The 25,626-nt window shown below is 37.5% G+C and overlaps 1 protein-coding gene across 1 annotated transcript in view; it reads left to right on the forward strand.

The window, feature by feature from the left end:
- DLG5 (discs large MAGUK scaffold protein 5) overlaps positions 1-24,516 on the forward strand; it is a 108,164-nt gene extending 83,648 nt beyond the window's left edge. The window contains exons 16-34 of the mRNA XM_035897393.1: positions 1-133; positions 3,244-3,382; positions 5,912-6,056; positions 6,568-6,689; positions 7,738-7,827; positions 8,655-8,823; positions 11,962-12,039; positions 12,700-12,862; positions 13,796-13,929; positions 14,538-14,702; positions 15,085-15,268; positions 16,229-16,377; positions 16,663-16,833; positions 17,880-18,076; positions 18,804-18,947; positions 19,141-19,268; positions 20,055-20,164; positions 21,956-22,065; positions 24,413-24,516. The exon at positions 1-133 is cut by the window's left edge and continues 833 nt beyond it. Of these exons, the coding sequence (XP_035753286.1) occupies positions 1-133; positions 3,244-3,382; positions 5,912-6,056; positions 6,568-6,689; positions 7,738-7,827; positions 8,655-8,823; positions 11,962-12,039; positions 12,700-12,862; positions 13,796-13,929; positions 14,538-14,702; positions 15,085-15,268; positions 16,229-16,377; positions 16,663-16,833; positions 17,880-18,076; positions 18,804-18,947; positions 19,141-19,268; positions 20,055-20,164; positions 21,956-22,065; positions 24,413-24,516 (2,635 nt within the window). The remainder of the gene's footprint in view (positions 134-3,243; positions 3,383-5,911; positions 6,057-6,567; positions 6,690-7,737; positions 7,828-8,654; positions 8,824-11,961; positions 12,040-12,699; positions 12,863-13,795; positions 13,930-14,537; positions 14,703-15,084; positions 15,269-16,228; positions 16,378-16,662; positions 16,834-17,879; positions 18,077-18,803; positions 18,948-19,140; positions 19,269-20,054; positions 20,165-21,955; positions 22,066-24,412) is intronic.
- Positions 24,517-25,626: the final 1,110 nt, after the last annotated feature.

Raw genomic sequence — 25,626 nt, forward strand, 5'->3', positions numbered from 1 at the left:
AAGGAAATCTTGTGAAGATGACATTGGCTTTCAAAGAGTTGAAGAGCCAGAGATCAAAAGACCAAGGCCAAAATCAGCTCCTGCACTGAGGCATAAAATGACCCATATGCCCATTCCTAATCCTGCGATTCAGGTAGAAACTTGGTATATTGAAGCACAAAACAAGAAACCTTAAAGTGTATTTCCAGTGTCGTTTTGGGTGCTCAGTTACATACCATAACAGGACAAGCATAGCCTGTTCTCTGAGAAGCTACCCCCAGCTCAGTTGTCACTTCACAGTGTCACAAAATACAAAACCAATTCATGAACTTGCAGGGTTTAACAGGCAGTGGTGGCTGCTAGACAGAATGATAGGGTTCAGCTTAGAGGCAGTATCTTGGTGATGGAAGATCAGGGCTCTTTCCTGTATGTTTCTGACAATCTGAAAAAAAAAAAATGAGAAAAAAAAATTGCAAAGAGGCAGCTTTAGAAAAGCTGAGAATACAGCATCCTAAGTTTTACAAGAATCAGCTTGGTTGCCCAGCTTGCTGTACAAATTAATGGAAAAAGGTATACCATTCACAGGGTTGTTTTTAGACACATGGAAAGACTTAGAAAATAATTTTATATATCTAATCTGAAATTCATAGGGTGTTTGGCACATTACCCTGTAAAAATGGACTATTTATGAGAACATGGTTTAATAATACAGTTCAAAATGAGAATATAATTTCTTAGAATACACATGTGGGTCATGTCTTACCAGAGTAGGTAGAAGAAACATTTTATGTGGTCTAGGAAGACAAACCTATTTAGATGACTGCATTATATAAAGTGTTATAATCAATAACGTAGTTTCAGATCCGTTGCCTCAGATTTGCTCAGGTGGCAGATACAGATTCTCCCCCCCCCAATCTGAAATTGCAAAGGGTGTTATTTTTGCTTGTGTATATAATCACATCATAATGACTTAGGATATCATATTCTTTACATGTACCTGGATAATCCCACCCTATTCATGGAGTTTTTGAAGTAATAGGGACAGCAGAGCTGAATTGGAAGTAGTGGAAGGTTTGGAGCCACACTCTGCAAAACTACTGGTATAAGAGAACAACTGGCAATTTTGTCTTTTTTTTGGCTTCTTCCATTGTATTCCTTCCACATTCCCTAACATTTTGGGGGGAAAATAGTTATGGAGAGCTTTGAGCCTTTTTTATAAAATTGTCCAGCAAATTCTGCATTATCAATGCAGAAAAGTATAAGGGTTTAATTTTGTAGCTGAAATCAGCAGATTTATTGTGAACAGGTTTGAAGAGCAGTCTGGCTAAGAGAAAGGTCACAGTTTTTCATCAAGAATTGCACCACAAGAAGTGAAGGGAAGGCATATTCTAACGTCATTTTTTGGCACATACATAACAAAACAAGATCAAGCTATTGAACACATTTGAGTATGGGGTGTTTGCTTTATGTAGAATGTCAAGTTAATCCAGTAGCACTGATACTCCGATGCTTCATTATAGTGCATTATCATGAGCATATATGTTGTCCTGGTTATAACTGTAGCAATATTACTATAGTAAGTGAAGAGTTTCAAACTGTGACAAGGACATGTGTAGGTGGGGACTTACATGTAAGAAATTTGTTAGCTGGAACAGAGGGGGTGGTTTTGGTACTCACTATTTAAAAGACCAGATAGGATTGACAAGGACATATTACACTTGGTTCTACGTACTGCCCGAGTGATATTGGAGATATCTGCACTCGACTGGTGCTTCAGTCTGATGATAGAATTAGGTATTTTTGGAACTTAATGGTAAGATCTTTCCCATCTTTTCCTTGAGGTAGCAATTCAGGCATTTATATTTGACAGTATTTACTTAATATAAACATAAGTTCATTTATGATATCTTTACTTTAAATCCATATACACTCCAAAAAAAAAAAAATCCAGAAGAAATGTTGGTTTGAGATGAAGAATAAAATTATAGAACTATAAAGTTCAAAATTTTAGAACTTATTTAGAATATTTAGAATTATCAAGTCATAACTTCTGGTTTTTAAAGTTATTCGATGTATTAGTTAATTTATATTTCTAGGGTTAAATTAGGACAAGGTTCTGCGAATTTTTTTCCCTTTCTCCCCTGTCCTTCTATAAAATTGGCAGAACTTTGTAACTCTAAAGTTGTTGTTGACTAGAGAGCAGAAGTTATATTGTGCCTCAAAAAGTGGACCACGCTCACTCTGAAACTGTCTCTCTGATGGAATTGTCTTTGTGCACTACAGCTACGTCAGGCTTTGTAAGAGTAGTGTCCAGCCTGCATGTATTCATTGCTGAAGTAGTGTTTGCAATATCAACAATACGTATATGGAATATCAAGTGTAGTTGAATTTGTAGCCATATTGGGTGGGATCCATTTCCCTTGTTGTATACATACACGGTTAAGTTTGTGTACTTCGATAAACTGACATTTAAGAGTACTTCCACCCCTGAGTAGTAGGTGGTGCAGTTACTAATACAGCCATGGTAGTGACCAAATATTGGCTCTAAGAAGGTACCTCTGCATTTTACAGTCTTTCTGCCCTCAGTAACTCTTCATTTAATTAAAATACTGCTGTCACAGAAACTGTAAGTACCTTTTCAGTAATGATTTTTCACTTATTACATTTTTCATCTCATGTTTTGTGCTGTACTTTTCAAGTGTGTAAACCCTGCATGCTGAGGCCTGAACTTGTAGCTCTCTAGCATCGCTGTCAGTATCTGAGCTATTCTCGTGTTTCTTAACTCTCCAGTGTCTGCTCATTATGTACCAAACAGAAGTTGTGATGGTTGAATTGCTCTGTTGAAGAGAGGTATCTGAAAATACAGGCTTAGAGGAAAACAGTCTGGTCTTCCTTAGGAAACACTTGCAATAGTGCCTGAAATAACAGTTGAAATGTCCTGTGAAATCAGTATTTTAAAGGGGGAACATAATTAAATGCTGAGTGTTTTACTGTGAAAGAAAGCATACCGGTTATGTTGCAAACATTGCCCTAAAAGGATTACAAAACATTAAAAATAAATAATGGAGCAGAATGGAGGAAGGAAGGGGTAGAAGGGAATAGCATCATTGAAAGATAAAGGTGTAACAAGCGCTGTGATGGCGAGCATGTTCTCAATAGATAATAGAAAGTTTGAAGTTGCTTACTGCTTACAAAGTTTGGCTATTTTATATTTTTTCTTCTGTATCTCCAACTTCCTGTAATCAGATTTCTATGATTTTGTAGGTGCAGAAGTATGCTCCAGCTAGTGAGGAGCATCTGTCTCCAGAGCTACAGGAATGGGCACCCTATTCACCAAAGCGGTCTGCTAGGCACAGCGACAGCTTTGTGCCCGCCGCCTTGTACGCTGGCAGTATGTCTGCAGGTGAGTGACAGAACTCGTAGTTACCTTCTAGAAAAGCACCAAGGACAATATTGGGGATTAGTTGTGATAAGTGCAGAGCAACCATGACTCACAAAACGTATTTCCATGGTCTGTTGTAATCTGAACATGGTCTGCTCAGCTTTTGGACTGTAAAGAAGTGAAAGCTGTTTAAGAACCATTAAGGAAACTGAGCAACTCCTGACTGAAGGATTTGGGTTTCATCGGTTTCTGTGCAGGGGAGTTCTGAATACATTAGTGCTGAACAAAGTGTAGCCTATACATTAGGGAGACAATAAGATTTCCAATATTTTTGAAAGTGAACACTAAATGGAGGCATCCCAAGCTTTAGGTGCTTAACTTCTGAAATACTTCCAAGGAAAAAGATCTGATGTTCAGAAAGCATGACATGCTAAGTTCTGCCTACTGGAAATCAAATGCTTGGAGTATCTCAAGTTGAGTGCCCAGACTGGTGGTGATCTTAATCTAAATTGAAGATCAAATGCCAGAGTGTTTGAGATACTAACCTGCTGAAGAGGGGACTCACAAGCAGCTCACACAGAAATTAGTATAAATCAGGTAGAACAGAAAACAGCATGTTGTCTCAGTTTATCAAATAGTTGTTGGTATTGAGATTCACGTTAGCGGGTTTTAACTGGCACAGACTGCTTCAGGAGCTACTTAGGGTATCGTACACTAGTTGCTCTGAACTGGTCAAGAAGCATTTGCTTAGTCCTCACAAACTTGTTGCCAGGTGGATTGTTCAGTCTTCGGTATAGCTACCTTCAGCAGTTGCATACAGAACTTGATTTTCAGATTAAGACAATATTATTTTTATGAATTTACCATCAATTCTTTGGAAAGTCCCAAACTCCTGCATGTTCTAGAAATTATGGAAGACTTTCTTCTTACTTGAGACAGCGAAGGAGGTAATGACTTATGTACCTGGAACAATGGATGGCTTCAAGCCTTGTTGTCCCAACCTGTTTTCAGAATGCAAAGATGTGCTCAAGAGTAGCTCAGATCAAAGAAACTTTCGCTCTTCTTTGATTTCTTTTACTCTTTTCTCTATTTCAATGATCGTAGAAAAAGTATTAAAAGGTATTATTTCTAACTAAAAGCTTTATCTTATCACGATACCTTTGCATAATAACCCAACCAAGTCAAACCTACATTTGACAGTACATGCATGTAGGTCTTGAAATGTGAACAGGTTTTTGCTCTTGTATTCTTACGGCACCAACTCATTTAAGAAGAAATTGGTCTAATAGACTATGGTTGAATCATAGAATTGTAGAATAGTTTGGGTTGGAAGGTCATCTAGTCCAACCCACCTGCAATGAGCAGGGACATCTTCAACTGGATCAGGTTGCTCAGAGCCCCATCCAACCTGACCTTGAACATTTCCAGTGATGAGGCATCTACCACGTCTCTGGGCAACCTGTGTCAGTGTTTCACCGCCCTCATTGTAAAAAATTTCTTCCTTAGATCTAGTCTAAATCTATCCTCTTTCAGTTAAAAACCATTATCCCTTGTCCTATCACAACAGGCCCTGCTAAAAAGTTTGTCCCCATCTTTCTTATAAGCCCCCTTTAATACTGAAAGGCTGCAAAAAGATGTCCTGGAGCCTTCTCTTCTCCAGGCTGAACAGCCCCAACTCTCTTAGCCTTTCCTCAGAGGAGAGGTGTTCCATCCCTCTGATCATTTTTGTGGCCTCCTCTGGACCCGCTCCAGCAGGTCCATGTGTTTCCTGTGCTGAGGGCCCCAGAGCTGGATGCAGGACTCCAGGTGGGGTCTCAACAGAGAGGACTAGAGGGGCAGAATCCCCTCCCTCAACCTGCTGGCCATGCTGCTTGTGATGCAGCCCAGAGTACGGTTGGCCTTCTGGGCTGCGAGCGCACATTGCTGGCTCATGTCCAGCTTTTCATTCACCAGTACCCCCAAGTCCTCCTCTGCAGGGCTGCTCTCAATTGGTTGAGTACTCAAAGGAAGGATGAGTGTACTTAAAAGAACAGCTTGAATAATCATTTTCATAGATAAATATTGAAATACTATAAAGTCATAGGACACACTAGAAGTAGGAATCTTTGAGGCAACAGAAGAGGAACAAGAATAATTTTAACTGCAGTCAGTTCAAGTACCAAATAAAAACTCATGTTCCTGTCAGATGACTATTCAGAGAGAAATGCAGAATTTTTGTTGCTGTATAAAAAAATTTTATACTTGAAAACAGAGCAAATCTTTTAGTTACCAGTACATACTATGAATGACTTCATTTTTTGGTAATCTAATCCACTTTATTACTGACTCATTACAAAATTATAATCCAGATTTTAAGTATGCATGTACTACTTAAAAGGTGTCACATGGTGCTTAATAATGTATTTGTCTGTATGCTAATATTTTTTATTTATAGATACATGTTCATACATGCAAATAATATGTAATCATATAAATACTTAAATATATTTAAAATCTGTTATTTATATGTTAATAATGTTGGTAAGAACATGTTTTTATCATCTTAAGCAGGTACTGTACCAAGAAACTTAGCACCGTGCCCTGCAGTAACTGCTGTCATGAGAAATCCAATCTATACTGCCTGGAGCCATAGAGTTCATACCAGCAATTGCCCATCAGTTGCCAGCCAAATATGCCATCAGCATCTGCATCCCAGGTGTTTTGAAATTTATATCTCCTTAAATTTTTTCTTTCATTAGGGTGAAATTGCTTCTGGTAGTTGTTTTATACAGTGCGGAGTGAAACACACTGCTGTTGTATTTCATTTTGACCCAGGGTTCTCAAAACCATTATTGTGTAGAAGCGATGTGCCAGTTGCTTTCATGTCTTTGAGTAACTGATGGATTAGGTTTCCCTCTGCTCCACTGGCTGATATGGACAAAGAAATTTTTTTTTTTTAATGAACTAATTTCTTTTTTTTTTTCTTGTCCTTGCCAAAACAACTAAAGCCTTCCCCCTTTTTTTTTTTATAGCACTTCAGGCTTTTTTGTTTCTCTGACTTCTCTTAGTTCATAGAATGATGGGACAATTGGGAAGTGGGAAGAAGAGGAGCATTCATTTTATTCAGTAACTCTGGGGTAACCAGAATTTTTTGTTGGCCAATTTGCTCTTTTCTGAGGTGCTTTGCCCGGTTCTAAATGTTGCCCTATTCTTTTCTTTTGATGTAGTTCCCAGCATCAAGGCCGCCTGAGTTTGGACCTAAGTCATAAACACTCCAATGACTACTCTGAAAATTCTCGTACAAGAGCATCTCATGGCTCAAATTCATTACCATCCAGTGCAAGACTTGGTAACTAGCTTTTCTAATTTATTTCCTGTGGGGTCCTAGATATCGGAGACAAAGAATAAATGGAAAATTCCTTAAGTACATGTATTATGTGATTGTCATAGCTAGCAAAGCCTAAAGGCTTCTTGCATCCTTTGTTTCATTTTTTTGTGGTTTTATCACTAAAGGTGTTCCCTGGAAGTAGCTGTGTTTAATTCATTCTTTACAGTCTCCTTAAAATGCTGTGTGTGTGCGTGAGTGATTCTCCTTTCCATGCCTGTTACTGTTCGAAAGTACCCTTATAAAGATAGGAGGCCCTGCAAAGTATTTTTGAGGCTCAGTGAGGTGGAGAGAAAAGGAGAAAGCCCCCAGAATAAAAAATAAAGAATGACTGATGGCCTAATGTGAATTGTATTGTTGGAAGATAAGTTACAGCTACGTTTATTTGATAGATATGTAAGATTGCTTATGCCTATCCTAGTAATACCAAAGCAAATGCATGCTTTGTAGCAATGACATTTAAACTTTTTTGGAATTTTTTAAATTTCAAATTATGTAATAACTTTTTTTGTGCATTTTTTGTGTTCCTGTGTTCCATCAATGACTGGCAGTTGCATCTGAGTAGAGCATGGCAGCTTTGTAACCACAGCAAAAAATGGCATAACAGTTTGCAACCAGTGTCAAAAAGTTATGCCTTAATCCAAGCAGAATGTAACCAGACCATTTAAAATGCCTCTTGGAAAGTTCTGTGGATTCTTAGTAAACAGAGATGTTAGATTCTCGCTTGGACTCCAAGTTAAGTTTCATTTGATTGAAAAATATTCATAGAAGAATGAACAGTGCATATCCACTGTATAGCTGCATTGTGCTCTGTTTATACTGACTGTGTAATCAAGACAATTTACCAGATACATGATATACACAATATATATGAGGGTTATTATCAAGGCTTGCGCATCAATTCAGAGGCTGTTTTAATGCCCACTGAAGAAGTAGAATCTAAATGTACCTTTTTGTTCAATTAAGTTGCTTTTACTTCCATCATTGTAATCTTTTCTTGTTGTGAAAATAGGTTCTTCAAGTAACTTGCAATACAGAACAGAACGAATTAAGATCCCTTTAACACCAAGATATCCGAGGTCCATGATGGGCTCTGACAGAGGTGAATTATTTTACAAGTAATTTTAGTCATACTATTTTCACTATTACCAGTCCAAAGTCTTTGCAGTTGTTAAAATCAGGTTGAGCCAAAATCTAAATATGCTCAAATGTCCTGCAGCCTTAATGGATCAAATGCAGTGGTTTTCCAAACTGGGCAAATACAATTCTTAGAAATGGCTTTCATGTGTGATTAGTAATGTGAGATTTATTTTCTGTAGCTTTTTCAGAGGAAGCAAACTGCATGTTTCTGTCAGGACACTTGTTCAGTTAATTAGCCAGGGAGGGTACAACCAAGGAAGAGACACAAACAAAGTCATGCCAAGCTTGGCTGAAATTGCAGAGCTTTCCAGTCTCTGTGTATGATTTGTGCTGGGGTTTTATTGGTGTTTTCAGGCGTTTCATAATGTATTTCCTACCCAAAGTAAAGGGCTGTATGTAAATATTTTATTTGAAAATAAACCTACATATTAAATTTTTATTTACTTCTCCTTTCCTGTTTTTTATTATTTTTCTTTAACTTTGCATTGCTAAGTGTTTTCAGACACACATATGGTGTAGCTTGTCTGTAACATTCTCTCCTTGTTGAGAGTGGCAGTAGTTGTATGCACACTTACAGAGGACAATTTGACATACTAAGGACAGTAAGTTTGCACCATCTGAAATTAGTTACATGGTCTCTATATGCTCCTTATGTGGTTAATAGAATGCTTTTGAACGGTTGGTCCTCTTTCTCATCTCAATGTGTATGGTGTCTTTCACTATGCCTGTGTAGATCTCTGAACCATTACAGGTGCAGGATACTAAAACTCAGTTGTTGATTTTCCATAGGCTCCTTGTCACACTCTGAATGTAGCAGTCCCAGCTTGATAACTCCTCCACAGTCACCTCTTAACTTGGAAACGTCTTCCTTTGCCAGCAGCCAGTCTCAGAACTCTCTTTCTACATTACCTAGGATTTCCATTAGCCCAGTATCTATTGGAGAACGTAGAAAAGATAGGTAAGGTCCCCACGTTATTTGCTTTTAATACAAATGTGTCTGAGGAAGTTTTGTACAGTTGTTTATAGGGCCAAAGGAATGTCAACATTTAGTTTAAATGACAAATATGTAGGAGCAGAGGTGCATCTCAGGTCCTGTTACTTGATGTTTTTATTTTTTTTTTTACAATGTAAGAGATCTTTGTGTGGATTTTTTTCTTCAAAATCAAAAAGTAGATTCTTGGGTTTAGAAAATTAAGGAATTCATAACAGTTTTATTTCTTCCATGTTAGATTAATGGCCACACCAAATAAAAGCAGTCTAAATTGTAATACACCCCTTCAGCTGAGCTACCTCAGATGCTTGTTTATGATAGGCTTCTTCTGTACACCGGAAAACTAAATAAAATGAAGACCTAATAAAATCCGATAGCTAAATACCAGGTGCCTTAACATTGTAGAATATGTGCTCTAACCACTGTGCCTTGATTCAGTTTAGCCAGATAACATGAAAAACTGAGGGCATAACTGTGCAAGAATGTATCTGTATGTACAGATGCAATATTACTACTGTGGCTCATCCCTTTGGCTGTACCGAAACCCCTTCTAGCAATAGCATTAAGTACATTTGTAGCTGCTTGCAGAATTTAAAGATGATATGATAGCTTTCTTAGAAACATGAGCTTTGTGTTTTAATGACTTTCTGAATCTCATGATGAGTATTTTCAAGATATGTTGCTTATGGTATCAGTCGTGGACATCTGATTTCATTTTATCGTTATCTGGCTAGACTGAATATATGAAAAAGTTTGCATGAATTCAAAGCATGAACAGTAAGACGGAAATCTGAATCAGGCTTTTATTTACAGTAAGGCAGCCAAATGCCATTCTGGCAGTGTAAAGGAGCTATGATGTGTTGGAACAGATTACATTTATTTGGACTTCAGGACCTCTTTGTATTGCTTGTTTTATGTAAAGGACTGACCATAAAAAAATGTGAATGATAAAGTAATAGGATATTCTGTATTCTAAGTTTTCTGGTAGTAATAAAAAGATATTCATAAAATGTTATATGAAACTTTTGTCTCGTTTAAAGAATCAGTAACTAAGTTATTGTAGTAACTCTAGAATGTATATTGTGTACAAAGGACAGTGTTACTTTGAAAGGGAATGTAAAGAGGTTTTTGTGAATTTTCATTCTTTCTTAACTTCCGTGTGACTTCTGTACTACGTGTACTCAATTTGTGTTCTCATATAAATGTTCCTCTAATTGTCACTTGCAAATTCAAAGTCAGAATTTCTTTTCTCTTTTACACGACTAATGAAGTAAAGCCAGGGTTTCAACACCCCTAAAACTTTGTGTCTCTGAGCACAAGATAGGTGTTCTGATCTCTGGGAAAAAATAATTTCTGTTACTGTTGATCAGGCGATTGAAGCACAGTCAGGTTCCAGCCCCTTCACTCTTGCTGTGCATATGTCTGAATTGACTTTCTAAAAAGAATATAATTCTTAGCTTTGTTTTGTTGTGTGTGTTGGTTTTTTTTTAAAGCAAACCAAAAAACTAATAAACACAAACAGTTCTTAATTTAGGAAAGTAGCTAATTTAGGTCTGCACTAGGAAAATGTTTGAAGATGCCTAGATAGCATTTAAAATGGTTATTTGGTCTTATAATTCGTTCTGTTCCCCACAAAATACTAGTAACACGCTTGGACTTCCCCCAGATGATGTTGATAATAATACAGATTAAAAAAAAAAATAAAAAAATCACTGTTTCTGTTCTGTTGATTTTAATTTAAATGAGAATTAAAAGATCTGATCAATTAAGACTTTTTTCCAATCAGTGTTTAGTGATTCTGGCAGGCAATCTGAATGTTATAGAGGAGTGCGCTTCACTTGATTTTAATAACACTGCTTATCAAGTAAGACACCTTTTTAATGTTTTCATTCTGTTTTACTTTCTTATCGATTCTCTACTACATACATTACTAGTTATCTTTCATTTTGTATTCGCTAGAATTCTAAGATATGATCCAGTGCAATTTGTCCGGGTTTGATTCTTTCTTACTCCAATCCAAAACAAATAAAACGAATTTAAAAACGCATGTGGTAGATGGAAGAGCAGAAAGGTACAATAAACAAAGTTCAGAAAGATGTAATTTTAGTCTTTAATGAGGTAGTATGCCTTGATAAATTTTCTGGTATTAAGAAGCTTCATATAGCATCATGGTTTACATGCTCATAAGGAGTAAAAAAAAAAAAAGTTCATAAATTGCAGTTTTCTGTGAGTTAGCACAGTTTGGTTAAGATATGCTACGTACAAAAGATGTGGGCTTCAGTTTAAGACTGCTGGTGGTAAACCTACCTTATCTTCGTTACATCGCTAGACAAGCCCTGAGAGCATTACCTCTAGCAGTGATGTTGATGTTATAAGATTACTGGGTTCCAGAGTTGCATTCATATCAGCTGCCAGTCTTTATCCTTTCTGCGTTAATAAGCTGGCAAACTATTATGCCCCTGTTGCAGAAAGCTACCAAACAGTTACCTTCAGAGACTGTGGCAATAAGGATAATTTATGAAATGACATCCTCTTCCCTCTGCCTCCAGCCCCAAATCCTGCTCTTTCCAGAAATACGTTTCCTCAGCCTGGCTCACATTAGTAGCAGTGGGTGAAGTCCAGTTAACTCATCTGGTCTCTGAACTGCACAATTAAAATCATTTAAGCAGTTGGCACAATTTAGAGAATGACTACGTGATACAAAGAAGTGTTAGGAAAGTAAGTGTTCAGATGAATGCATGTCAAAGGTAGTATAATGCTATTAAAATAAAAATCACACCACACCTGGTACCCAAGCCGTTTCATTCAGAACGAGCTCAACTGTTAATGCCTGGTGATGCCTTTCCTGTGTAGCCATTACGAAGTTCATAGTAATATGAACCAGCGCTTTTTAGGAGGCTGCTGTTTGCTTATACACACCCTGAAGGGGCCAGCCCTGTTTGTACAGCTGGATACGCCCTAACTATGGGGGGAGGGAAGGGGAATGTATCGGGGTTTTGGTTTGTATAAGCCATTCTCCTGTTATACTTACTAGTATGTGTATACTTACTACTGTGTGTCTTTTTCTAAGTGTTCTTTTCTTCTCAAATCTTCTACATCTTTCAGATATCTGTTCCGTAATAGGTCTTTTCTGAGAATCCCTGTGGCTCCTAGGCCTAGGTTCTCCTCACTAAGGAGTTTGAGGTTGGCCTGATATAAGGTTGTCCTTCTCGAGCAGTATTGCGCACTTTGTGCTATTTTACATGTTTGGATTATTGCCCTGGGGAGAATTTTGCATGGTAATGGTAACGCTACCATGCAAACTGTTGTCTTAATGGCTTGAGTTTGCAACTGCTTAATTTTCATTACTAATTTATGTTTCCCCGCATACAAATATGAAATCTGATATTTGTGCATTGTTGTCCTTTGGTTTCCCACCTTATTATTTATGATGTTTATTTTCACTGGCAATAAAGACTCCCAGCATTTATATTTGTAACATACCTTTCTGGAATATGGTTTGTAAACGACATATTATATACAGTGGTTCAATTGCTTTTATATAATATGCATCTGGAAGCTTCTTTCCTACCAACTTCACCACCATACTATTTATAATTCATATTTACCATAATGTTTTAGAGCAGTCATGTACCTGGTATACGTTTACTTCTGCCACTGTACATTGCATGGTGTTAAAGGAATGCATTTAAGACAGTTGACAGTAAATTTTTTTAAAGTAACTGTTTATACCTGTTTTATTATTACAGTTCAGACAGGCATAAAGCATTGCATGTAACTTTGACATTGTGATGGTTCAAGTGCAATTTTGTCCAAATCAGTTTTAACTATCTCCTCTAAAAGGCCCTACATGGAAGAGCCACGTCATGTTAAAGTGCAGAAGGGTTCTGAGCCCCTAGGGATTTCCATTGTGAGCGGAGAAAATGGTGGAATATTTGTCTCTAAAGTAACAGGTGGGAGCATTGCCCATCAAGCTGGCCTTGAGTATGGTGATCAGTTACTAGAGGTAATTGTTTGCTTACTATTCCTATGGCTTAATGAATCTGTTCATATGACTCCAGCCATAACTACCTTCCCCAAAAGAGTATCTTGTGAAAGCTTCTGTGCTGCGAGATGTAGCAAAGGGTGCTCTGTATTGTAATATTCCAGTAATTGTGATTGTTGTGATTTTTTTTGTTAGGCTTTATCATAAAATAATGTCTTTTGAGGATAGGTCTGCATTGCATATTGTATTAGATATGATTAAATTTTAAGCTAGCTAGCTTTGATACTTAAAACAATATAGTCCCAACACCATACTCTCCTGGTAAGGTGAGTAAATATTCAAGCAGCTGACTTGTACTGAGTTTCGTGCTGCTGTTGCTGTGCCATAGATCTCATACCTGAGATACCTGGTTTAAAAAACACTCAGGTAGGCTTTAGATTAGCTACCGTTGTGGTTTTGCCTACAGTATTAGATAAAGACATGGAGGAGCATTTTATGAAGTACAGAGCTGCTTTGTAAATGTTAGATCCGTTCATGCTTGTGTATGTTAAAGCATCTTCTGTTACACAGTGTGTGGATGTACTGCGGTGGACCTGAATGGATCATGGATCTGAATTTATCTTTAGATCCTGAATTTATTCAGATTGGGGGTCTGAACCAACTTGTATTTAATCAGTGATACCAAATCATAACACAGCTCAGAATATGTACGTCTTCCAGTAGCAAAAAGATTTTTAAATTCATGATCACGTTACCAAATATTTTTAAATTACAGTGATTCCTTCCAAGGAATAAACTCTAGGAATCATTGTATAGCAGCATTTCCATCCTCCTATTTACCCCAGTAGAAATAATTCAGCTTTTAAACATTAAACTGATTAGGAAACTGAAGGAATGATTTTGCTAGTTTCCATCTGAAAACTTGACATCCTGGTTTGTGCTTTTTTTCCGTAGTTCAATGGAATAAATTTGAGAAATGCTACAGAGCAACAGGCTCGACTAATCATTGGGCAGCAGTGTGACACCATTACTATTCTGGCTCAGTATAACCCACATATGTATCAGCTTGGCAATCATTCACGATCAAGGTAAGGCTGGCTAGACTTTGAAAAACCTACTCTCTGGTCCGTGCAGTTATTTAGCTGTAGGTAATTTCTGTACAGGTAATGTGTTTGCAAACATCAGCACACTTGTGCTGATAAGAAGCGCGATTGCTTAGAAAAGTTATGTGTGAATACATGTTTGTCAAAAAGAAAAGAAAGATGCTTGTCGCACCTACTATATTTTCTTTCTTATTTGGGCATAACCCTTAGATATATTAAACTGAAACCAAAGATGACTTCTTCCTAGGATTATGAAATTAGAGTACTTCAAATCAGTTTTACATTTGGTTTCTATAGTTGGAGTTTCCAAAAAATAGTTAGAGAAGGCATATGACTTAGTGAAATTGTCTATCCCATTTTGATGCATGATCGCACTTCAAGACTGAGCTTTATCTTTCTCTTAGACTCATGGTGAACATAGGTTATTTGGCATGCTGGTTTGGGTTTTTTTTTTCATTACTATATACCTGATTTACAGCCAAATTAAAAACTTAGTCTCCATGGAAAATATTTGGCATTGGTGAAACACTAATCCACCAGCTTTTTTTTTTTTTTTTTTTTTTTTTTTCTCCTTCCCCCCTTTCCCCTCTTAGTTCTCGCCTAGAACCTGTGAGTAATCATTCCACCCCTCAAGGCAGTGGAGCTGCAACGCCTGACAATCATTCCGTAATCGATACTGTGAGTGAACAGGATGAAGGAACAATGACACCCCCATCCAAACAAACCACACCAACTACAAGTCCTCGGAATTCCTTAAGGTAGAGAGTAAACTTTTTGCCTTAAGGGAAAAAAATGTTCAGGGTGGATGTAAAGGGTATTAAAAACCAAAGTGTATATCTGTGAATGCTGTGTATGGTTGAAATAAGTCAGCAGACAAGTTAAGTGGACCCCAGGATAAAAGTACATGTTTTCAGCCTGGTTCTGAAAGATGGGGTCTGCAAGGAGTGAAGAAAGTTTACTACAAGATTGGTTTAGTTAAGAAGGTCTGCAGGAACATGATGTTTGTCTTATAAGTATGTATCTGTAGGTGACCTCTTTTGAATAGTAATTATGTAAATATATATTCTTCAGATGGCTAGTTGATTGGATATAATGCAAGTTTTGAAATTGAAGTACCTGTGTTATTTCTGTTTGTCAAAGGGGCCCTGTGGACACAAACAAAAGGACCCCTGAACCTAGAACTGTTGTTGTTAAAAAATCCCAAGTGGATCTTGGGATCCAAATATGTGGTGGAAACCTGTATGGAATATTTGTCTCAGATGTAGATGATGATAGCCCAGCAAAAGGACCTGATGGACTAGTCTTGGGTGACATGATACTTGAGGTAAGCTATTAAGACAAGTCTGCAGCATACTGACAAAATGTCTAGGATGGTGTAAAGCGGGAGTTGTACAAAAAATCGTGCTGTCTCACAATGGGAGATGTTCTGTGAATCTTGAGTTCCTGCCACAAACCCCAGGTAAGAATGGTGAAAATGCATAACCTTCATTCTGGCTGCAACACATGAAGAGCTGGATGATGTGGACCTGGAGAACCACTGCTGTTCTGAGAGCACAAGTTGCCCACAGGTTTGAAGGACTTAGTGTGTCCACTTGGAATTACAAACACCTGATCTCTTCATCTAAACACTACGCCTTGAATCCCAATTGCTCTACATAGGAGAAAGGCAAGGGTATGAAAGATACTGCAAAACAGAGAACAATATTGATCTTATCACTATGAAATTCTAAAAAAAAAAGGGAAAGACATGTCTTTCACTCTGCTTTCAGTCTCTGAAATGAGAGTATTTATCTACTTCGCAGGACCGTTAAGGTGATAAACACGTATGTGTTCATGAGCCTTTCACATACAACTGAGCATCGAGACTGTCTGAACGCTTAGACTCTCCCATTGTGTCTCTAGTATCCAGATGGAGATTTTGCTTTGTAACTGTTTCTGACTTCCCTCAGACCACTTGCTTTCCCTAAAAATATTCTTTCCAGTGTGAATTTTATGATTCTCAGCTTACGCTTTGAAAACTATTTAAAGAAGTGCAGACTTTCTCTCACGGTGCATGTATGCTGTGTTCACTTGGGTATTTTGTTTTCCACCCCCGTGTCTCAATCTCCTGCTAGACATCTTAAGGTGCAAACTGTACTAGAGTTAAGTGGCAAGATTTACTTGTATATGGAGCCTACCAGTGGGAAAAACAAACTCATTTTGCATGTTTTTTAAGCTCACCTAATGCTATTGCCTGTTAAGATACAATTTCACACCTAAGGTTTCCATGTTTTATGTTCTGCAGTATGGGTCCATTGATATGCGAAATAAAACAGCTGAGGAAGCTTATCTTGAAATGTTGAAGCCTGGAGAAAACATCAAAATAAAGACTCAATACAGAATAGAAGAATTTAATAAGATAAAAGAGCTTCCTGGAGATGGGTTCTATATCAGGTATTTGAGCACGACTGGTAATGACAGCGTAAGGCTGTTAGGATAATGTGTTGACTGTCATGAGAGAGATAGTATATCAGTTTTACCACATTTTTTAAATTCAAAGTTTATTAATCTATCCCAGCTAGTCTCTTGAGAGTGAGAGTTGTTTTGCTGTAAACTTGTGTGCTCTTGAAATGTAGAGTACACCATTAATTTGTTAACTTTTTTCAGAATAAGTATACATGTTCTTCCCTTGAGTTAGCAGAGACCGGTTTCAGAACCTATTTATGTCTTCCTTCCCAGAGCACTTTATGACCGTCTGGCAGAAGTGGAACAGGATTTAAGCTTTAAGAAGGATGACATTTTGTATGTTGATGACACTCTACCACAGGGAAACTTTGGTTGCTGGATGGCTTGGCAGCTAGATGAGAATGCTCAGAAGCTGGAAAGAGGACAGATTCCAAGTAAATACATGTGAGTGACCTCAGTTACAGGATTTGTCTTAGAATCTTCAAAAGACTGACTAGTGAGCTGTGGTATGAAAGACTTGTTTCCTTCTATGCTTTCTGGGAGATACTAATTCTTAGACGTGTCATTTCAGTGATGGCATATTTTAATAGCGAATTAAATATATTGCTCTATCAAGTTGTTTTTAATGCTGCTAAATAGTAAAATAGAAATGGAAATAATATATACACCACTGTTGTGATAGATAATTCAATAACAAAAACGAGAGTACAGCAAAAATATCCTTGAATCCAATGTTATCACAGCTGTTCTTGGGAAGCATCAGTGGTTTCAGTTACCTGTGGACAGCAATGTTGCTATAAGACTGTATCCACCACAATCGCATAGTGTTGGTAGAGCAGTTAAGAGGAGTATGCAGGAACTAAAATTTTACTGAAATCACATTAATTATCACTTAGTAAATAAATATTTTTTTCATTTTAAGATTACTGTTTTTCTGGTTTCTTTTTCTTCTGATAGTCTTCTCCATGTCATAACTCAAAATTCATCCTGACAGTGGGACAATGGTACTACATGGAATGTGTGGAAGTACAATATATACGTACAGACCCATACACATCATTGATAGGCTTGTTACTGCAAGGTGGATAGTAAAACCACCTTGCATGTGTGCTCATATAAAATAAAACTGCTGCTTTGGATTGCTAAGTTATTTGTAAGGATGAGTCTAACATGCAGCTTCACAGAAATAATGGGATCTTCACTTCTGCGTGGGGCTGACTTCACTGGCAAGTAGGTGCCTACTGCTGCTTCTGCCTCGGAGAATTTTGCCCTGCCTGTCAGAGTGGTCACCCTCTGTGCCATGCTGCTATTTATATTATAAGAATCCTGAGGAAATGGTGGTAGAGTGAGGTTTTCAGATGCTTATTATCTGATTTATGTCAATGTTTGTTTCTGATTAATTTTCTGTGATGAAGTTACTCAGGCTAAGGCTTGAGATGAAATTAAGAAGTTAAGTTTAAATACCAACCATCTAGTCTGTTTCATTATAGGATGGATCAGGAATTCTACAGGAGACACAGCATGTCTGAAGCTAAAGATGAAAACAGCTCATCTAAGACATTGTCAGCAGCAGCACGGAGGTCATTCTTCAGAAGAAAGCACAAACACAAGCGAAGTGGTTCCAAGGATGGAAAGGATTTGCTGGCTCTTGATACAATCAGTACAGACTCAATTCCTTTCTTGGACGGCAAGTACCTTTGTTATATTTGGGAAGGGGTTGCCTGTCCTGCTCTGTCATTTTTAAAGAGCTGCAGCATGACGGAATGAATCATGCTGCTTTCTGGTTGGTCTGAATACAAATGGTGATCATATGTCCCACACATACATTACTTTTAACAACAATTGGTTTTTTGTATTAATTAATAAGCCAGAGTGTTTCAAATTAATTTTTTTTGGTAGTTTATTCCTAAATTTGTTGGCATTAATGTTTTGTTTTCAGAGGGAGATTGCTTTTTGATGCATGGTTTTGATCTTCCTTTCAACTATTTAATTTCTATCCAGGTTGCTTAGTCTAGACAGAAATCCTGGGCACCATTCAAAAATCTTCACTTGTATTTTTTCACTCGTCTACAAAAATCATATTGGTTACAATGCTTACTTCCTGGGAAGAGCTCAACAAACCAAACCAGAGAAACCAAATACCATGTCTTGTTTGCAAAATAGGAATGATTGGTTTTAAAGTTTAGGTGAGGGTGGCGGGGAGAAGCACTAGGTTCAATTAGAAAAATGCGTATTTTAAGCTGTCAAGTGGAGAAAATTGCAATAATGGCTAGAGAGCATTTTGTGTACTTGTCAAGGCACTTACCCCTTGCAAGGGAGCTGTTCTCATAGTTACTGTTGGGGTGCTTCTGCTTATCTAAGGAATGCCAGGAAAATAATTTATACTTACATAAGTAAATCTTCTGTGTGTGTAGATTCTGCAAGTCTGGCGTATCAGCGTGTACAGAAAGTGGACTGTACCTCTCCTAGGCCTGTGCTTATTCTAGGACCTTTACTTGATGCTGTGAAAGACATGTTGGTCAAAGAATCCCCTGGAAAATTTTGCAGATGTCCTCTTGGTAAGTACGCAAATCTAACCAATTTATTCTTGCTTAGACTACATGATAGTAACATCTATATAAGTGAACTAGATGGTAGCACAGATGTGGAAAAAACCCAAAGAATCTGAATTTGCAGACACTGTTTCATTAGCCTTGTCCTGTGCCTAAGGAGTAGTAATGAAAGTGGATGTCTTCTGCTTCTATGAAACAGAGGTTATGAAAGCTTCACAGCAAGCCATTGAACGGGGTGTGAAGGATTGTCTGTTTATTGATTATAAACGGAGGAGTGGACATTTTGATGTGACAACTGTAGCTTCAATAAAAGAGATAACAGAAAAGGTGAGTCACTTTAAATGCTGTAGTTCTTTGTACGGTTTGCAATATATGGTCATACTATGTTGGGAGGGTGGAAATTATGTTAGCATTGTCCTCCTTTAAGGCATTCAGGGAATTGTTCCCCACAACACTGAGTAAAATAAAAGTTACCTCGCATTGGCATGTAACTGTTCACCTTTGTAGAAACTAGGAACGTCCATATTCTTTTACAGTATTATTAAATAAAGTTAGAAATTATCTTCCTAGTTTCCTTAGATTCCATCCCTCACCCCCTACCCACCCCCAAACGAGGATTTAGGTTTTTTTAACCATTCTATTTAATGCGGTTATGTACAACATAAACATCATAATAATCCTGGAGATAGATGTTAGTTAAAATCTGTACATTGCTTATGGTTTTCTGTCAAACCACAGAGAAAAGTCTTACTACTTTAATGCTTGACTCTGCTTATGACTGCTGAAAGAGAAAAGTAATATAAATATTTAAATTTGGAAAAAATGTATTGCATATATTTCAACCTGAGTTCTCATTTCATTAGTTCTTAAAATACTTCTATTTCTATCAATGCATACTTTTGGTACTATGAATGGAATTTCTTTCAGTTTTTCCTCTTCTGTCTTTTGTTATAAATCCTTTGGGTACAAATTGCTCAGTAGCCCCAAAATGCTAAATGCGTAGCAAAATTCTGTTGGGTTGCTATGATTTAATTAGGGGAAGAAATGGGGGATTTGCATGTGTGCTTGTGCTCTTTAACTGAATGAGTGTTTTGCGTTTACATTTGATCTTAGGATTGTCATTGTCTGCTTGACATCGCTCCTCATGCCATCGAACGGCTCCACAGTGTTCATATCTACCCTATTGTAATTTTTATTCGCTACAAAAATGCTAAACAAATCAAGTAAGTCTGTGAGGGGTATAGTTCAGGGATGTTTACTTTAGCCTAAACTAAGCTTGCTACCTTTATTGTTTCTTTCATCGTAGTCATCTCAAATCTCTTAAAAATGTGGAAATTGATCCTCATAAAAACTGCTGTGAGGTAAATGGTCTTAACTTCATTTTGCTTGCATGACAATTAAGTGAATCTTTCAAAGAAATCAAACAATGTAGACTAACTGTATGTACTCCAGGAGGCACTGAGATCTTTCAAGCTCACCTTTGTATTAAACCATAAGACAGATGTGGGCAAGATCCACTGAGGATTAAGTGGTGACCGTGACAAAGAGCTATTCTTCATATTCTCGTGGGGGCCAAATGTGTGGATGCAGTGCCAGTTGTTTCATAAACTCGGCTTTCCCACCTTCATTCTCCAGTGAAAACAGCAAGGGAAGTCCCCTTTTGCCATGGAGTGTGTATATACTGTGGTCTTCTCTGGCCATGCTCTTTCAGTAATTGGGAATTTCCTGCTCAAATGTAGCCAGGAACAGAACGTGGGAGTTACAAATCCCAGTCCCTCCCCTAATGTTTGGGTAAGCCTTCACACATATTTGATAAATTGATTTGACAAGAAGTGATATAACCTTCCAACATAAGTATTATGAAACAGTTCTGTTGAGAAATCTTATCCTTGTACTATCTTCATTTTGAAAGTTGAAGACTTCTTACATTCTTGGTTATAGGTAAATTTGATGGTTATTTAATAAAGATGATAAGTATCACTGCTTTCAAGTAGAAGCAAGACATGAAGCAATGTGATGTATTTCATTACCACTGAGGCATCGTGCGCTTGAATGATAAGTGGAACTGTCATGTCTTGAGCCCCTTTGGAAATTGGATGGTGACCATTACAGCTATTTCCTTTTTTTTGGAAAGTGGTAGAGAGCAATTGAACTAGGCAAGCAAGTATTTCTAGCAGCCATCAAAATAAGATGCAGTGGCACATTGTCGCTGCCTGTTATGAGTACCAAAAGTTTTTCAAAACAGCCTTTTTGATATAGCACAGGTTCTGCTGGCATTCTCTGAACTGCTACACAGCAGTGATAGGTTAGTTTAATAGTGGTTTTTTATTTACAGAGTAAAATTGTGCTTCTTTTCTCACTGCTGTGAGAAACTATGCTTATCTATATGGCCTTATGAGTTGATTATAAATTCTGCTTCCTTTTAAACAGAATCCCCTACTGGGGAACCCGAGTCAGATTTGGAGGCGAGTGTTACAAGTCTTGATTGGGATTTTTTTTTTTTACCATTTTTATTTCTCTATTTTTTTTTCTTATTTTATTTCCAACAGGTTGTTTAATAGAAAAACAGTCATCTCAAAAATGTCTAATATATTAAGATGACATAGAAATAGTCTATTTGCTCAATGCTTGATACTTAGAGCCCACCACAAGGGTGGTACTTGGGCCCAGCTTTCTGTAGGGAGTACTGGAGTGTATATGAGATGATGATCTGATTCACATGAACTGGAAAAAAATATTTTCTTTCTCCCTCAACCCTTTCCCAGTCTCTGAGACTTTAAAGGAATACTGTCTTGGTCTGATAGCAAATAGATTTCATAGCACTGAAATGCTTCTGATGACTTTGCTGATCCTGCTGAAACACAGTAGATGGCACTCTGTGCACAGGATTCTGCTTGCAAATTAATTAGCTTTTCACATTCACCCAACTGGAGGTAATAATTTCAAGTCCATTAAAAAAACCCAACACTCTTATACAAGGTTTTTCTTTTGTTCTTTCTTTTTTTTTTTTGCAGAGAGCAAAAAGACCCAATCTTCCTGAGGGACAAAGTCACACAAAAACATTCCAAAGAACAGTTTGAAACAGCTCAAAAAATAGAACAAGAGTATAGCAAGTACTTCACAGGTTAGTATTTAATCAACATTTCACTAGGAACACAGTGGCAATTTAATGTATTTACACTGTAATTCTAAAGATTCGGTGTTCTTTCAAAGAGCACTTTTTTTTTCCCTGCCTTCCCTTTTTATTTAACTGGGAGAGGAAATCTCAAGATAAGTACTATCCCTTCCTTTTACATGATTTGTTATAGCACATTATGAATCTTATGACCTGAAGAGATTCTGAAAATGTTTAATTACAAGACAGTAGTATTGGAAGTATGGTCAAGATAATTTGACACGGTATTGTCAGTTTTATACAATGTAAGGAATATAAACTACTCTGTAATAGTAAAAACCAGACCAAACAACAAAAAAACCCTGTAGTGTAAATTAATGAATTATTTGTGAGACATACTTTAAATCTTTCAAGAAAGGAAAAAAAAATTGTCAAAGTTTTCTTGAGCACGCATTGTAATTTGGAATAATTAAATTCAACTTCAGAGGCCTTTTTATAGTCATAAAAACTGTATTATATGAATCTTGGATTGTAGTTAATGCTGTGTTTTTACCAGAAGAAGAAAACTGTGTATGAAGACTGTCTCTGCTTATTTCAGAGAATATTTCCATGTGGTTCCACATACATTCAAAAGAGTGGGGATAAAAATCTAGCCATCTTGATGTGAATGGCCACAAAACTTAAAGAAAAAAACAAATGAAAACAAAAAAACCCCACCACTAAACCAGCCAAAACTCAACTTTTCATCCTCCAAACAATGGGATTCTTACAGAAATGATTTGAGGCATACTTGCTAAGTGCAGGGGAGGGAAGGGGGATGCATTTAGTGTAAAGCTATTTCAGCACACCCTGAGAGAAGCTGCGCATTCTCAACAAAATCAGTTACCTGGTAGGTCATAGCCATGCAAATGTTTATTTAAATGGTACACACTAAACCTTCACAGAACTGGACATGACAGATTGCATCACCACATGTTATCTTCTGCTCCTTGTTAAGTCATTTGTTGCATTTTACTTTCACCCTGATAGTAAAAGTAGCACTCAGTCCAAGAGAGCCCTGTGTCTATCTTCTCACATGCCCTGTGGGAAGGGCCTCCCTCCATTAGTGCCAAGTACAGTGGACTCCAGCTGTCATCAACACGTCCAGATGCTGGTAGTCAGAGAGGATTGGTGTTCAAAATGCATTGACATTTAAGCTTGTTGAACTTATAATGTTGCTCATAAAATAAGCCTTGTAGATAGGCATGTTGGACATGGTAGCTTCCTCATGAGGCTTTATGACACGCTCTCAGCCCTGAGCGCTGTGACTACTTCATGAAGTACATCTTTTGACTGACGACTCTTTTAAAGTTGGCGTTGTTTCCTGTTGTGAGCGTGGTGTGTAATCTGACTCACTTCCTCACTGCCATTTGTCACCTTTCGTAGACCTTGTTGGTTCCTGTGTTCTGTATCCAAACTCACCTGGCACGATTAACTGTAGTATATACTGCAGAGTCAAGTAATATTTTACATGAGATCAAATTCTCTCTTTTCAAACATGGAAATTATACCTTAAGCCTTATAAGACTTCCCATATTTTTCTGGCATTAGTGATAGCTGAGGCCAGAGGCTTTGCTGACATATTTCTCAAGTCATGAAGTTCCTCACTTTTTAAGTCTTAAAGCCAATACATTCTCCTCTCCTGTGTCAGTGTTGGCATTTTCCTTTTTATGACTGTTATGTTTAGCAAGGGTAGAATGCAAGGTGTTCATTTATCTTTTGAATTGATTTTCAAGGAGTTGCTTGCTGTCGGCCTTTTGTTCCTTGAATGTAGTTGACAATAAGAATTGGAGTAGCAACTGCCGCTGTTTTATTTAGCTCAACGATCTGTGAGCTGCCTCATAATTTACTTCTAATATTTGTAAATAGTGTCTAGTTGCTACAGCTATGGTCTCTATGTATATTACCGCATAAATATAAAACTCTTAACACCACATGCTGAACTGAGAAGGTTTATTATAGCAGGTTCTGACCATCTTTAGACTTAAACTTTGCCACCTGATGCCTCTGAAAATAGTACATGGAGGCCTCTAACAAAACAGTTGTCTTAGTAGATTATAGCCATCAGTTCTGCGACCTCCCTGGGCTGTTTTAAGAGCTAGCAGAAGAATCTGTATATTGGATGCTTGACCTCTTTGGTCTGTTTATTCTTTTTCTTGTTTTAACAGAGTCATGCATCTGGCAAATACTGAATTGGGTAGATTAATTCTGATCTGTTGATAAATGCTTTGCAGAACAATGCAGAAGGCTGCTCTTTGTAACCAGTCATAGCTGTTTGTTCCAGTCTCATTTGTGGCGGGGGGTTCTTTTTCTCCAGGTATTGTCCAGGGAGGAGCCCTTTCAAGCATTTGCACTCAGATTATGACAACTGTCGATCAAGAACAAAACAAAGTCCTGTGGATCCCAGCTGGCCCGCTGTAGATTTACTTCGCTGTGAAACTACTTTGCAGATGTAAATAACCAACTAACTTTCTATCCAGTGGACTCAGTCCATTTCTGTCTTTATAAAGATATCCGTAAGTGATTTCTGTTTCATGAAGGGGAATGATAACACTGAACACACAAGGACCCGATGAGGCATGTGGGAAGGGGTAGATCACTTCACCGAGCTTGTCTCTTACGTCGTACGTGTACAGGTTGTCACAAGGGGTTGTGACCTGCGTGTACTTGTCCATGAGTAATGAATTTAACAATGCTGCAAAACCCTGTAGAATGACAAGTTTACAAAAACCTTTTCAAAGTATTTGGTTGTTGCTGTTTACTTGAATGTCTTTTTTTGTTTTGTTTTGGCTTTTTTTAACTCTCTGTCCTTTCACTTAATGAGGTAACTCTCCAAAATGGAGTGAAATTTCTGAATATGAGTGAATGGTTTATGCGCAATGTGACTCTTAGCTGCAATTTTGACCATTTCTAAGCACATTGTTGACTTGACAACCAGGTAATAACGTGGGATTGAAGCGGTACGTCTTGGGAGTAAGCTCAGAAGGAAGTACACTCCTCTACAGGGCAGACCACTGTTTGTATCCTGTCAACGCTTGTCTGTCAAAGATATCGTTTCTTGTTTTATGCATGAATCTAATATTTAAATGTCATAATATATCTGAACAATCCAACATGTGTTGAGAAATAATGATTTTTGATTGTTGGGCCTGGATTAAGTACTGGTGGGGAAGAGTCATAAGCTAGGCCTAGCATGCTGTGTTCTGTCACTTTTAGATACTGTAAATTTGGAAAGCTTATGTCGGTGCAATTTTGCAGGGTAATTCTTAAGCTTTGTACTTCAGTGTGTAGCATTCACATAGATAGTTTTTATTTAAGAGCAGCCACAGTTTTAGGGCTTTGATTAAAAGCCTTTAGAAAGGTACTAAATTGTTAGTGTTTTCACTGTCAAAAAATAAGTGATCGTTTAGTTTGGGTTGCAATACTTATTTACCTGTTGTACCAAACTCCATTGTATCAGTTCCCTTTTTGTTTTTTGCACTTCTGACTGTGTTCCTAACACAGATTTTGTATCTGTCTCTTCTGTCTCTT

This window comes from Egretta garzetta, unplaced genomic scaffold (genome assembly GCF_000687185.1).
Source record: "Egretta garzetta isolate BGI_Z169 unplaced genomic scaffold, ASM68718v1 scaffold56, whole genome shotgun sequence".
Lineage (NCBI taxonomy): Eukaryota > Metazoa > Chordata > Aves > Pelecaniformes > Ardeidae > Egretta > Egretta garzetta.